Source organism: Mus pahari, chromosome 8 (assembly GCF_900095145.1).
Source record: "Mus pahari chromosome 8, PAHARI_EIJ_v1.1, whole genome shotgun sequence".
Lineage (NCBI taxonomy): Eukaryota > Metazoa > Chordata > Mammalia > Rodentia > Muridae > Mus > Mus pahari.
Window position 1 is genome coordinate 6,861,613 of NC_034597.1, and position 15,513 is coordinate 6,877,125.

At 43.4% G+C, this 15,513-nt stretch overlaps 1 protein-coding gene across 1 annotated transcript in view; it reads left to right on the forward strand.

Annotated features, from left to right (window-relative positions):
- Nek10 (NIMA related kinase 10) overlaps positions 1–15,513 on the forward strand; it is a 177,624-nt gene that overhangs the window by 118,050 nt on the left and 44,061 nt on the right. Inside the window, exons 26-28 of the mRNA XM_021203868.2 lie at positions 8,548–8,731; positions 8,828–8,914; positions 11,239–11,293. Of these exons, the coding sequence (XP_021059527.1) occupies positions 8,548–8,731; positions 8,828–8,914; positions 11,239–11,293 (326 nt within the window). The remainder of the gene's footprint in view (positions 1–8,547; positions 8,732–8,827; positions 8,915–11,238; positions 11,294–15,513) is intronic.

A 15,513-nucleotide genomic window follows, 5' to 3' on the forward strand; every position in this document is an offset into this window, starting at 1 on the left:
GAGCAGTGAGTCCACCAGAGTCTGACTTAGCAAACTAATGAAGGCTACTTACTGGAATGTAGATAAAGACTTACATAGAAATGCAAACATGACTCAGATGCTGCTGTATCACCAAAGGGATGCCCTGGAATGATTGACAACTCATGACCACTGCACACTTGGAGTTCTTCAAATGACTTGCAGGTAACTTGGCTGCTGGTCGGAGAGTATCCCAGAAGCCATTTTCCTGTATCTGCATTGGGGAAAGGCTTGTGAATCTTGTTATCTTCAGGAACCTCATATTATTTGTGAGTTATTTACTTCCCCAGTCCCATGAGCTTCCCCCATTCATTTCTTTTAGTTAAAAGAAAATCAATGCATAGTAATAATAAAAAAATAAAAGACAAAACTCACTGACCAGGGCCTGCTTGATGCCTGGATTGAAACACTTGCTTCCCTTCTTTATCTACTTGAGAGTGATTCCCAAAACTCCTATAGAGGCAGATGGAGTGAACTGAATCCACAAAAATGTCCTCTGATCTCCATATGTGTTCCCCAGCATCTTCCTCAGGCCCACACAGGTGCCATGCACAGATAAACACACATAAAACTGCAGACACCTTGGCCAATGCTTGCAATCCCTACAGTGGTAAGGTGGGGAAAGGCCTATCACTGGGCTCACTGTCCAGTCAGAATGGACTGCCTGCTGAACTCAGTCCTGTAAGAGACTCTTCCTCAAAACTAAGACGGGGCTCCTGAGAGTTGGGAGGTTAAAGGTGCTTGACACTAAGCATGCACATGTTGGCACACACACACACACACACACACACACACACACACACAGCAATAAATTTTAAAAAAGTAAAGGAATGACCTGAGGTTGTTCTCTAGCATTGACACACATGAACACGAATGCATGTGTGTACACATCCAAAATTGTATGCCAAACACGCACCAGCAATTTAAAAAGAAAGAAAAACAGGTGTGCCTTGTTTTTAGTTCTTATGACTCATGTCCTGGCTAAGTGGCGTACGATTTGAAATGGCATTGCTTTTATCAAATGTGTAATGCCTGCATTAGAAGGGTAGTTTTAACCTGTTGCTGACTTGTCCAAGTGGCAGCTCTGCACTAAATCAATGCATGTCAGTCATGTGGATAAACACAGTGACTGGGTCCCTGATCTGGCACAAGGTGCTTCATGGGGCGTTCAGTCTTTATGGACCATTGAGAGATGCTTGATTTCAAACTCATCTTCCGTGACCACCTTAAAGAAACACAAAACTCTTCTTTCCTTGTACTATCTTAAGCGCACTAATAATCTTTCCCTTTCAAAACCCATCAAATACTAAGAGAAAAACACACCTTTGTGGAAGAACCAAGAACATGCTAGTGCATCTTAATAAGAAGGGAATGCCTCATTGGGTACCCATTGTTATTATTATTTCTTTTCTCTTACTTCACTGTTGTTTTTATTCTAATTAAAATGTTCAATTAGCATATGCAGAGTTGAATTTCATTGTGGCACTTGTAAACAATCTTCTTAGTTGACTCTCTTCCCTCTCTTCTCTGTTCCCCCTGATATCTGCTGACCTCCTCCATGTAGCCCCTTTGTGCCTTGAGGTAGCATGGGAACTATTGCCTTCTCCATTATTCCAACTGTGCTTTACACTGTCTTTACTTTCCTTAAGCAATATTAGCATTGTTCTAAGTATGAGCAAGGCTGTCCCAGAGCAGCCAGTATCAATAAAGCAGCCACACAGCTCATTACGCTCTAGTGCCTAAGGGAAAAGACATTAGCAGAGCCCTGCAATCCCCACACCTGGAAGGAGGTCTGTGGTGAATTGACTGAATGCTGCACATTAGTGGGTTAGCTCATATCTGTCAGAAAACATTACACAGACCTCCATCTCTTAGGGCATGTACTATTTATTCCCATACTTTACTTATTCTTAATTATGGAAGTTTTCATGATAGGCTGCTAAAGATGAGTATAAATACATATTTCAGAAGAGCCAAGGAAACTTCATTAACTACCTTCCTACTGGGCCTGCAGTTACCTACTGTGAAATTGCAAATGAGAACTGATGCAGAGATCTGTTAAGAATGAGAAATAATTAGAATAGAATAAGGTATCGGCTTTACTCAAATGCCTAATTATGAGAGGCATGTGGAATGGATTGGAGACTGTGACAGGCTTATAATGTTTGCGCGATTCTGGCACTGCTCACAATGCATTGAGCCCATACTCATTACCCTGTGGATATTAGTTTAGATCTGGGACAGAAAATTAATAAGAGTATTATAGAGAGGACTTTGGTGAGTTCTTTAAAAACTGATAGGTGGCAGGCATTCGTGTTGGGATTGCAGGTACGTGCTTAACCAGCCAGGATGTCAGGCTCAGCTTTTGATGTGGGTGCTGGGATGAGAACTCAGGTCCTCACACTTGTGTAACAAGCACATTAGCAACTCTGACTATATGCTTTGTTTTATAAGGATGTGGGTAGAAGGTAGGAATGCAGCCACTATCCCTGCTGGTGGCAGCAGCAGGTAGATGTAGCCACTGTTGATTTTAGGATCTGTCTCTTAGGATCTAAACGTTTGTTTTCCACGTTGAGAGTTCTGATCTCCATCTCCTCTTGCCAAGAAGGCTGCTGACTACAGGAGGAGGCTGAGGCATGCTTACACCAGTGGGAAGAGAGGCCATCCTGGATGCCTGGGGTGGCCTCTGCTGACCTCCACTACTGTGAACCTACTTCTGTGGTTTGGTGACATTAACCTTCTTTGTTAAATGTTTATGTCGCATGTGCTCATGATCCTTCAAACCTAATCTCCAACACGTGGATCACAATTCCTGCCCCGCCCCTGAGACCTGCTTGTGACTTTTCACTGGGACCCATGAGAGCTTGAGATGCCTGTCCATGCCACACACAGATCACAGGCATCTCAGTGGGAGTCGGAGGCCAGCTCAGGTGGCTCCCCATGCTTCCTCCTCTCCTGTTTCAGGTGCCAGTCATTCAGTTATCCATTCAACAAGCACCCACTGTGGGCCTCCTAGGTGTCAGGCAATATTGCAGGCAGCAGCGGTACCATAGTGCTCAGGGAGCACTAGGCCTTGGCTCTCATGGACTCTTAATGAACGCCGAGAGCAAGTGAAGCATTGTGGTGGGCTTGGACTGTTCTGAAGTGCCCCTATCTTTTCTGACTGCAATCAGACTTTTCTCCAACCCTTCTGTATTTCTACTAACATTAGAATGTGGTCTTGGGGTTCAGCCGTGCTAGGGCAGCAGAGGGGAATAAAGTCAGGGTCACTCGCTGCAAACCTACCTCTGCGCTCTGCCTCCTCTTCTGCCTGAGCGGCAGGATGTCGCCATTCCTCTCTGAAACGGCCACCTCCATCTGCCACAGTCTCCTTTAGTCTTTTCTTCATTCCACTTTTCTTGCTCTGTGGTGGCAGCATCATGGCCTGGTCTCAGCAGTTAAGAGCTTTGGGATGCGTGAGTTCGAGTGCATGAGCCATTTTAACATAGCAACTGTATGTTTGTATGTTGACGTGTAGTCACTGTATGCCCCAGCCCCAGCCTCCAGCTGGCTTGTCTGACCCGAGCTTCACCTCAGCTGATATCCACCTATATGACTAACATACACAGAATTGAAGTAAGTCTCGTGATGTAATTAGGCAGGTTCTATAAAGGAACATAACAATAGAATATTTATATATTATAAAAGGTATTTTACCCAGGTGGTGGTGGTATATGCTTTAATCCCAGTACTTGGGAGGTAGAGGCACCTAGGAGGGTCTCTGAGTTTGAGGCCAGCCTGGCCTATAAAGTGAGTTCCAGGACAGCTACAGCTACACAGCGAATCTCTCTCTTAAAAAAGCAAAAAACCAACCAAACCAAACCAAACCAAACAAAACAAAAATAAAAAAAAGAGATTCTCTAGATTGGCTTATACAGGAAGTTCTGGTAGTTTAACAATGGTTGTCTACGCACCAGAGAGAGTGAAAAACTGTAGCTTTCCAGTCCACAGGGCTACATGCCTCAACAGCCACAGTTTAGTGCTAAAGGCCAGTGCTTTAGCCAGGATGTCACCTCTGTACTGTCTGCCTACCAGAGTCCAGGAGTCACTAGGGTATGTGTCAGGGAAACATGTAGCAGGCAGTCATTGTGACTTTGAATGCAGTAGGCATTTAAAGTGTCACTACGGTTTCTAACTGCCTCGTACAACGCAGGTCTGTACCAGGAGGTTTGTGAGGAACTGGCTTGTGTGCCTGAAGGGGCAGGACAGGAGTGGGAAAAGCAAGCTGGAACTGCTGTGTGAGAGCTGCAGATGCTAGCAACTGCTGGGTAAATCCTCCTCAGCTGCGAGGAGCTCAGTTGTGCATAAAAACTTGTGCCCACAGACTCAGTCAGCTCCATCCACACTATCTAAGATTTGTCTTCCCTTCTCAGCCTTCCTTCACAAGCCCACCAAAGTTATCATTTGTAAAAACAAAGCCATACACTTGACATTGGCAAATTATTCTACAGTTAAGATGATGTTTGTGTCCTAGAAAGTTGCACCTTTCAGTGGATTGGGGTGTTTATGATAACGTGGTAGAGTCAGGCAGCATAAGTGTGCCACCCTGGAGTAGCATCTTTAATCCCACTTGGAGAGCAGAGCAGCTGCTGTACTAATTAGCAGCAAACATCATGTTTGAAATCATGAGTCTTTCACAAACTCTCATCATGATGGGATTCTGATAATAACTTTCTAACACAATGTGTTCTACAGTCTTAGAATTCTTTATTGAAAGAGGTCTGATTTTTTTTTTCTTAAATTCTCAGATATCTTTACAATGGGGTGCTGAAACTGAAGAGTATGCAAGCATCTGGATGCTCTTTTTTGTTTCAGTGTACTTGGACTTTTAAAATTTGCCATTTATTTATCCATTTGCCTTGTTTTTATTATACCATATGTCATTCACAAATGCTGAGCCTACTGCTAAAAGCTTGTGTCTGGAATCCTCCGCTAAGAGATTAAATTAAGCCATGCAGAAAATGATGTGCTTTAAAAGGATAGTATTTTGGTGAACAATTTTGCTATTATAGTCTGGTTAATTGCTGACTGAGTTTCTCCCAAGGCCATGAAAATACAACAAGCAATGATGTAGGGAAAGAAATATCAGAAATTAGGAAAACTCAGCTTGTTGGGAAATGTTCTTTGGTTACTAGGTTTTAAGAAAACCAGTCTTTATCCAGCTCTACTCTCTCCAAATAGATACAATTCTCTCATCCACTCTTCCCCTTAAAATTAGCCTAATTTAAGTGCTGAGCTTAATGGCTTTCGACATATACACTTATTCCCCCCACACAGTCCTGTACACATCCATGTGAAGGTCCTGCACACCATCTTAGCTGACTCCTACCTGGGGCTGGGGCTGAAGGTCTGGTGGATTCATATACATCTAACCTACGAGTTCTAGCCATATCTACAAGAGTGCTCCATGTTATGCAAATTAGTTTTAGATGTGTATCCCAACTCACCTTATTTTTTCTGATTTATTAATTTTTATTTATACATTTAAATATATTGTATACTAAATGTATACCATAGTTTATACATATAGTACTTGTATATAAAATAAGTGCCTGGAGCTGGAGAGATGGCTCAGTGGTTAAGAGAATTGACTGCTCTTCTCAATGTCCTGTGTTCAAATTCCAGCAACTACATGGTGGCTCACAAACATCTGTAATGAGGTCTGACATCTTCTGGAGTGTCTGAAGACATCTACAGTGTATGGACATATAATAAAATAAATAAATATTTTTTAAAAATAAGTGCCTGCCACATTTCATTGTCTGGTTACAAAATAATTATTTCCAAAATTGGAATGTTTTAGCCAAGACTGCTATGAACTTTATGACATGAGCTATTTTGTGGATATGTTTCTATTTCTTTTAGGTAATACTCAGAAATAGAACTTCTCGGTCATAGGTAGTTGTGTGCTTTCTTCCAAAAATAAACTACTAGCTTTCCAACCATCTATTGTTTAACAGTCCCTAGAGCAGGATATAGAAGATGGTGGTTTGAATGAACTGCCCATATAAGTCTCGGGCGTTTGAATACTTGATCCGCAGTTGGTTGGGGAGCATAAGGAGGTACAGCTTTGCTGAAGGGGGTGTGTCACTGAGGTCAAGCTTTGAGGTTCCAAAAGTCTCACACCATTGCCAGTGTCCTCTCTGGCTCCTGATGTGGATTACAATGTGGGCTCTCAGCTGATCCTGCTGCCATGCCTTTGCTCCAGTATCGCGGACTCGAACACTCTGAAACCATAAACTCAGTGCCTTGGTCATGGTTGACACTTTTTGTACATATTTATCTTACTCTGAAAAGTATGCACTGTGGAATGTTTACAATGAAAAAATACATTTTCTGTGTAGTATAGCTGTCACGTTGTCTCTGCTCTCAGAAGTTTTGAGGACACAGTATCTGTAGCATTCTGGGCATCCCATGGGGCTGCCTCTCTTCCTAGCTGAAGTTTTGCTTGTGACTGAGGTGTACACAACATGATGAGTCCACCACAGGGCCTCACTGCTTGTTTTGTTTTTTGGTCCTCCACCTCTATCCATGGCCACAGATAAAACCCACTGCTGTAGGATTTGCAGATCTTCACATCTAATTGTACCAATGCTGTAAGAAAAGGTCTCAATATGTGCTATCATGTTGTGGATAGTACCCAGTGCCTTGATCATGATAGACAGAAACTCTGTCCCTCATTTCCACCCCACTCTCTTCTCAGTATTGGCACATATTGAGTAGAGTCTTTAGAAGGATCTGAAATGCCAAGTGTTGGTCTTTACAGTGCAGTGGGAGATGACAGCTTATTTAGGTTGATGTGGTCATGAGCACAAAGCTAAAAGTAAGGTTTTGATTTCTAGGACAGTTTTCCTGGATAGCAGTTGAGAAAAGTTAGAAGAAGCAGAATTCTGTGTGTTTGTTTAGAGGAAGAAAAAGAGGCCAGTACAGAGAATGCTGAATAAAATTTTGGGTCTTAGAAGGTGGTCTTAGGTTTGGAATCAGGAACTAGATATTGGCTGAGCAGAGATGTTAGAAATCTCTTAAGCAATGGAGGAATTAATCCAGGCTCATCAAAGCATCATGGACACTGGCTGGAAGACTAGTTACAGAAAAACCAATTAGAAGTGTGTTTCTTTAACTCACATACTAGTTTCAACAAAATAAAAGTTGGTGAACCCGAGGAAAGATTGCCGAAAACATCCCAGGGTATAATAGACAGCAACTGGGCAGGCAGTCTGCAGTGCACACGTGTCCTGCCAGGCAGGCGTCCTGCAGTTCACACGTGTCCTGCAGGGCAGGCGGCCTGCAGCACACGTGTGTCCTGCAGGGCAGGTGGCCTGTAGTGCACGTGGGTCTTGCAGGGCAGGTGGCCTGCAGTGCATACATGTCCTGCTGGGCAGGCAGTTTTCAGTGCACACATGTCTTGCTGAGGTATCAGTGCTGCTGTGGATTTACTAATCATATACCATGAGATCTTGAGTTTTCTTCATCTACAAATTTTGGCACCAGTGGATTCTGAACAACCTGCTCCTTGAGCCTGAGAGTGCTGCTTGAGTTGTAGAAAAATCTGTGAAAAATAAGTCGGCACACACATACCAGCCTTTCAAAAAGGCTTACTTCACTTTGGGCATCTTAGTACCTAAGCAATGATAGACTCATGAGAACAGTGTCTGACAGGTCACCAGAGGGCTTCTCTCTCCAGTGTCACAGCATCTTCTGCCTGGAGCCTGCCCTCTTTCATGGCTTCTTCATTTGTGCCCCAGTTCTGTATCTTATTTCTGTTGGTGATCTTTAGCCAACAGCCCAAGCAGCCCTTTATACTTGCTGTGAATGAGCCCACATGATGCCTGTACCATTAAACATCTTTATTTTTATTGAACCTAAGAGACATGTTATATATGGTTTATAATAGAGTGTAGTGGAATATTGAAGCTCTGGGTCAGATGAATGACTTAGGTGTGGTCTCACAGTCAACCTACTTTCATCTCCTCAGAAAGTTCTGGAGGAGTTTGTGTTTAGTTCTGCAAAAGGGAAGCTGGAGCCGTAAGTGACTGAGTTCTGATCACTGCTGTCACCTCCCCATGTAGGGGATGTCATTGCTTGTTCCTTATGGCCTGACTTGATTGCTACTAATGGTCTTTGGAAAACCTTTTAACTGATAAAGGGCTGAGCAGATGCCATTGCAAAAATCTGAGGAAAGGCTCAAAGGGGAGGAGTTTCTGGTAAACTAGCCCCTGAGCTCGTTCCTCGGAGATACGGTTAGTTTGCCAGTTCTCACAGGCCTCTGGTGTGGGCATCCTTGCCTCCAGTCTTTTTTATTTTTATTTTTTCAGATGGTTGATTTTTAGGTTTACTTCTTGTTATGGATTAAATGGGCTCCATGGTGGAAAGTGTCACTTCTGCATTAAGTATCTGCCATGATATCTTAGACATGTTCATAGTAACAAGTGTCAGTTGCTGCAGAGGAAAGAGATGATGAGGTGCTTAACACCAGAATTCTCCTACCAGGAGACCTTTGAGAAGGCAAGCCTGAGCAGCAGCAGCAGTGGGGCAGCCAGCCTGAAAAGTGAGCTTTCAGAGAGCACAGAGCTGCCTGGAGAGGGCTGCCACATCCCCTGCGGGAAGGAGGACGACAGGGTCTGTGAGGAGGTGCTGTCAGAAGACAACTTCCAGCTGGAGAGTGTGGAGAAAGGTGGGCGTACTTTGAGCAATGGGAGGGCAGGAAGGCACCAGGGACCTTCCGCTGCTAGGCACACACACTCACCCTCTTCTTCTTTCCCACATGCAGACCTGTATTCTGAGCTAGATGATGATCTGGACGTCCTGGACAACTGTAGCAGCTCCAGTTCAAGCCCCCTAAAGGAGTCTACATTCAGTAAGCTTGCTGTACAAGTCTGCCTTTGTATGACTGCAGTGAGTGGGTCCATGGTAGTGAGAGGGTTGATGCAGTCTGTGGCTCCTGTCTCAGGTGCAGCACTCCTGTGGGTAGAGCCAGAGGCCAGCTACCAGGCAAGGGGATGCTTTTTCATTCTTACCAGCCAATGGAGACTATGACTAGGGAGCTGAAATGGTGAGACTCTAGACAGCCAAACCACCTTAGGAGTGATGGGTGTGGCATTTCATCAGTCCGTGGGTTAGAAGAACCAGAAACTTAGGAGAGACATTAGCCATGGTGCAGACTAACTTTTATACAATTTTATTCACCCTCACCGCTCTGACTTCATTTCTGTCACTGTGATAAAACGGTGACAAAAGTAACTTACAGGAGGAAGGGTTTATTTGACTTCGTGGCTCCAGGTCACCATCCATCATAGCAGGGAGTCAAGGAGTCAGGGACTTCGGCTGAGAGCAGAGAGATGTGAATGTGTGCATGCTGCTAGTGTTCAGTCCACTTTCTACACTCACACAGTCCAGGACCAAATCCTGGGAATGTGCCATCCACAACAGGCAAACTCTGTTTACCCAGTTAAGAAATTCCCTTACTGGGATGCCCACAGGCCAGCCTGGCTGAGGCTTATCTGATGCTCTTTTGCCAGGTGACTCTAGAGTGCATAAAGTTGATGAATGAAAGCAAACATAAATGAGATGTTTACTGCATCTAAGTAAAATCAATATCTTAACCATTTAGGACCATGAAAAATACAATACATAAATCGAGCAAGAGTTAGTTTGAAATTGAAACAATAATAAAAATTTAAAAACATATTGATGAGGAGGAAAGAAAATAAAGTGATATATTTAGATAGAACTTAAAGACTACACAGAAATAGGATCAAGTCAACTTGGCAGACATGAAACTGAAAGAAATGTTAAAATAGAAATGGAGAAAAAGATAAACATCTCAGGAGAGTGTGTTTACTAGATTTAAGTTTTCTTTTTTTTTTTTTTTTTTTTTTTTTTTGGTTTTTCGAGACAGGGTTTCTCTGTATAGCTCTGGCTGTCCTGGAACTCACTTGGTAGACCAGGCTGGCCTCGAACTCAGAAATCCGCCTGCCTCTGCCTCCCGAGTGCTGGGATTAAAGGCCTGCGCCACCAGGCCCGGCTAAATTTAAGTTTTCTAACTAGAGATACTTTAAAATAACTGAGGTAAAAATAATTCTGTCTCCTCAGTGGTTATGCTATGAAAACCCCAGGAAAGCAGACAGAAAATAGCTTTCCTGAAGATGCATGTGGAGTGCCAAGGGCTTAGGCACATTCTTTGTCTTCTCTATACATAATGACTCCAGCAAAATGTTGACTAGATTTTACACATTTTCTGGGACAACCACCACGTCCAATTCTTTGTTCTATATCTCCTAAAAGTTCTTTCCTGAGAGATAAAGTGCCTTGGTTTGTAGCTGGGTAGTGATGGGTACCATGTAGGAGAAACTCTTCATGCATGTGAATGTGTAGTGCATTCTAGAAGCCCTTCCTCGTTCTGGTGATGAGGATGCCGGCGTTATCCCTAGAACAGTGCTGGAGATGTGTGTGCAGTCGGGAGGATGCCGGCGTTATTCCTAGAACAGTGCTGGCGATGTGTGTGCAGTGGGGAGGATGCCAGCGTTATCCCTAGAACAGTGCTGGAGATGTGTGTGCAGTGGGGAGGATGCCNGCCAGCGTTATCCCTAGAACAGTGCTGGAGATGTGTGTGCAGTGGGGAGGATGCCGGCGTTATCCCTAGAACAGTGCTGGAGATGTGTGTGCAGTCGGGAGGATGCCGGCGTTATTCCTAGAACAGTGCTGGAGATGTGCAGTTCGGAGGCAGCAAGAGAGGCAGACCCTTGACATAAAGATGTCTGCACATAGTCTCAAGGGTGAACGTGATGCAGCCATGCTGTTGTGTCAAATACAAACTTCTGTTTATCATCTTTCCTTTGGAAGGAAAACACCTTACAATAACAGATCTAGTGAATAGCAATGGTGGTTACACTGAAGAAAAACTGCCAAGACAGAAGAACTGACCAAGCGCATAGTAATTTTTAGCATTATATTTGAGTTAATGTTGCTAAGAAGAAAAATGGTCATTACAGTGAAGGCAAATCACCTGAACTCTTTAAAAGGGGGTGCTGAAGGCCACAATGCAGCTTGTGGCTGAGCACTGGCCTCATATACACTGGACCTGGACTCTCTCTCCAGCACTGGAAACAAGCAATACACAGCGACAATAAAAACAAGTTTCTGCAGCAGTAATTTATGGTTATTTCTATTTTCTTGTTTTAGGCATTTTCAAGAGAAGTTTCAGTGCTTCAGGAAGAGAAAGGCACTCACAGGCAAGGTATGTTGTTTTGAGGAGCAGTGGACTTAGAAGTGTATTTATTGCAGGTAGTACTGAGCCACTTGGAACTGAGTTGCCCCATGACTAACAAAGTCACTGAGGGCATGTGGACATAGGCAGCTGTCAGTCTCTGGCTCCCAGAGCCAGCACCTACGGCTGATTAGTGTGCTGCAGGATGCTCAGCCTCAGCGTGGACACTGTGTACTCTGCCTTCTTCTGGTCCTGTGACATCAAACAGCCAGCCTCTCTGAGCATACACAGAACCCAGACAATGGAATGGCCATGCTCAATGAGGGCACCTGGAACAATGGGTCTTGAAGGCAGGGGTATATGATCCAGACAATGGCAAATGTGGGGAAGGTAAGGGACACACACATCCTCCTGAGGATCTGCACCCCCCCAATAGTGTGCTTGTGACTCCTGCTCACAAATAAAGGCAGAACTCCTTTATACAGTCACACCAAACTGAGGACAGTGATCACACACACACATACACACACACACACACAATCATATATATGATTTATATGATATTTGATTTATATCATATATATGCATCTTTTTTTTAAGAGAAAGGAGAAGTTGTTAAGGGACATTAGTTGTCTCTGTGACAGTAATCTCTTAGGGTAAGAACTAAAACCAAAGTACTACATTTGGCCCTTGCAAGTCCCATGATAGTTCTGAGAAGAGTTTGGGTGGCATTGGGTGAGGATGGAGGGAACCTCAAAGACTGACTGTAGTAGTCTCAGAAGCTCTAGAGGCAGACATGGCAGCAAGACATGTGGAGTGAGTGACTAGGGCAGTTAGCTTCTGGGAACGAGCCTTCTGGCATCAACAGAACTTCAGGGTATGCCTGTGGAGAGGCAGTCTACAGGGAAAACAAAATCAGTGGTGATTAATTTCAAAGAGATGACACCAGATACGTGGGGGGGTGGGGGGCGCAGAGCACCAGATTTCTGTTTGCATAGAGAAATCCATACAGTTGAGATGGTCAAATGGAGATGAAGCCATTTATGAGAAAATGTTCCGGGCCACAGCACAGATGGTCTAAATTAGGAATACTTTCATCCAGAAGCAACCAGTAAGAAGCTGAGAAAGCTGAGCAGATAGCAGAGGATGTTCAGAGGCCAGAGCATCCTTAATGCTGAAACACACCCCTAAGCAGTGATACCACCACAGCAGTATCTTCCAACCCTGACGTACAGGTGGATGCCCCAGTTGAGAGGGTTCATGTAAAAATGGAAATTCCTAACCAGATAAGTTCAAACATCTTCAAAGTGACAAGTAATTATAACCTTTATTTCTAGAAGGATCTGTGGGAACTTTGCTCATTTGCAATAGTTCTATTTGTATCTAGCCCTTTGAAAATACAACACACACACACACACACACACACACACACACACACAAACCCTCATATTTTATATTGTGAGAGGTTTTTTTTTTAATAAAATCTAAAATTTAGTTAAGTGTTTTGTAACAAATTATATAAATCAGAGTTAATGGGCAGAAGTTCATCCAGATACAGGGACACTGTGCAGTCATGTCTTTACCATGTACTTATGAATCAGAGAACACAAGTGGCCAAAACATCCAAAACCTTGTTCCAAGATGACTGAGAACTGTCCTTAAAGCCTATGTCTGTATCTGTGTCACATAGTGGGATATGCTGTGTGACAAGCCACCAGGAAGCACAGTTTTCACTGCAGCCACAGTATAGACTGGGCAAAGTGACACAAGGCAGACCAGGGTGGGGCTGAGGATGGGGCACAGCAAACAGCCCTGTCACACAAAGCAGAGGGAAAGAAATCAAAACATTCTTTGCTCTTTTCCAGATGGTACTAATGGCTGCTCTGAGTTAAAATGAGAGAACTCTGAAGTATGATTTCTATTTCTGTTACAGGCATCAAGTGAAGCTAACATTCTTTTTGATTTATTTTGCTTCGGATTTTCCTCAGCTTCTTAGTGTATTAATGTGAAAAGTGAATTAATCTTCTAAAATATGTAGAAACCAGAAGATAAATTTAAATATAAAGGAAGACCACGATACTGCATTCTATAGTAAAAATAAGTAGGAAAGTCAATCCTGTAGATGCGTTTGGCTTTTCTGTAGCCAGCATCACCTCGTGATGTGGTGACAAGGAGACCCTGGGTGGCTGTGGTTAAACAAAGCAGAGCGTATACTGGGGCAAGGGATTCTCAAATTTGATCACCCCAGATAGAAACAGGAAGATTTGTGGGAACCATGAGTTCAAGACCAGCTTGGGCAATGTAACAAGAATCCCATCTCAAAAAAAAATCATCTTCTCATGTTATGGTCATTTATTACAGCATGCCAGGTTTAGTCTGAACTGTGTGTGGGTTCTTCCTTTACTCTCCTGGTATAGTATGTTGCATACAGATGCTGATCCACAGGTGTTTGTTGGATGCTTGTATTAGTATATTGATGAATCATCTCATTGCAATTTCTGAGTTTCTTACTGTAAAGGGTTGAAATCTTATTCACTTTCTTGAATTAATTTAGTGTTAGCCATAGATAAAGGCCCACTTTTTTTTTTTTAATTCTGTAACTTAGGCAACAGGATTTCTCCATGCCTACTTGCCTTCTGTTGCCAAGGCAACAGGATATAGATGGCTGGCTTCTCTGAAACATATGATGTTTGCAGTGTCAGAGACTCCTGCAATGAACTCCTTTGTGAGCATGATTTCATTAGAGGGTGTGCTCCTGACTCCAGTTTTCATGGAGAGAGATGGCTGCAGAGGACCATGCAGCATCACTGATGTCTCCACAAGGGCCCTCTCACTGTCTCAGGACTCATGGTCCTCTCCCAGCAGCCATCTCATCATCTACTTGTAGCTACTCTGTGACCTCTTCTCATTAATAATCTGGGTCTCGTTTTGCTTTTATTTAATGTGTGTGCTCCATCACTGCCTACTAAAATCAACCAGGCCTTGGCCAGTGTCACCATCCAGCAGTCTTCCTAGCCACACAAAATAAACAGCATTATGCAGCTGTGAGAGCAGCTGGGAGAGCAGCTGTGAGAGCAGTTGGGAGAGCAGCTGTGAGAGCAGCTGGGAGAGCAGTGTCCCTTTTCTATGTCCCTTTTCAGCTGTGAGAGCAGCGTCCCTTTTCTATGGCAGTTCTAAGATTGCCTGCTTTGGGCTCGTTTCCCTTCAACTAGAAGTGCAATCTGAAGGGAAGGTGGGAATCTGGTCCCTCCACCTCACAGAGATATCAGCTCTGTTAAAACTGCAATGGGTGAAGACCTTGACTAAACACAAGAGACCAACCCCTATCAAGTCCCCTGTCACAGCTTTCATGGTGAGGAATATTGGGAATTCTAACTAATTTGTATATTATGGTTGCAGTAACCTTACAGGACATGTTCTTAGTGTTGTAAGCCAACTTCTCATTTCTGATGATGTAGTTAAAGGATTTCCTTGAGAGAAAATTCTACAGCATTGTCTATTTCATGGCCTGAATTTTAATGACAAAATAATTATCCAAGTAATTCACACTTTTCTGACAAAATAATTACCAAATCAATTCCCACTGTGCTTGCATCAGTTCAGAATGAAATCTATTTTAAAAGCCCTGGAATTTGGTTGTATTCTCTGCCTTACTGCCAACTAGAGTGGGTGGACTTGTAGACTAAATCTCCACTTATCACTTCAGACTCTTCAAGGCATACAAGCTGTGGACCAGGTCACGCTGGATCCAAGGACAGGTAGAGGTCATGGCCTTCAGTATCCTTTCAGCCTCTAAAACACTGTTACTATCACCAGCTTCGGGAGCTATTTGTGCACATTTTAAAACTTTCATTAGACGAGCTCTTCAGTATGCTGCATCTACTCACCAGAAAATATGTCTGAAACTTTTCCATGTTAAATCATCCCTGTGGACAGCTTGAACTATTGTGGGAATATCATCATCTGGAATCAAAACGCTCCATAGGTCATAGGCAATCTCTGTGCTTCAGTCTAGAATTTCCTCAGGCTCTGTATCATTTCCACCATCTGTCCATATATTGCTGGGCATTACCATGGCTTCTATTCACAGTGGAGATATGCTTTTTTTTTTTTTTTGGAGTTTCAAGTGACTGTCCATCTTTGTGACTGGTGATTTATCTTTGAAGAAATTAATAATTTTTCTTCTGTACTGCACAGTAACCTCAGAAGCCCTGAGACTTGATAGCTGCCAGTTGTGCCAGCACCATTTG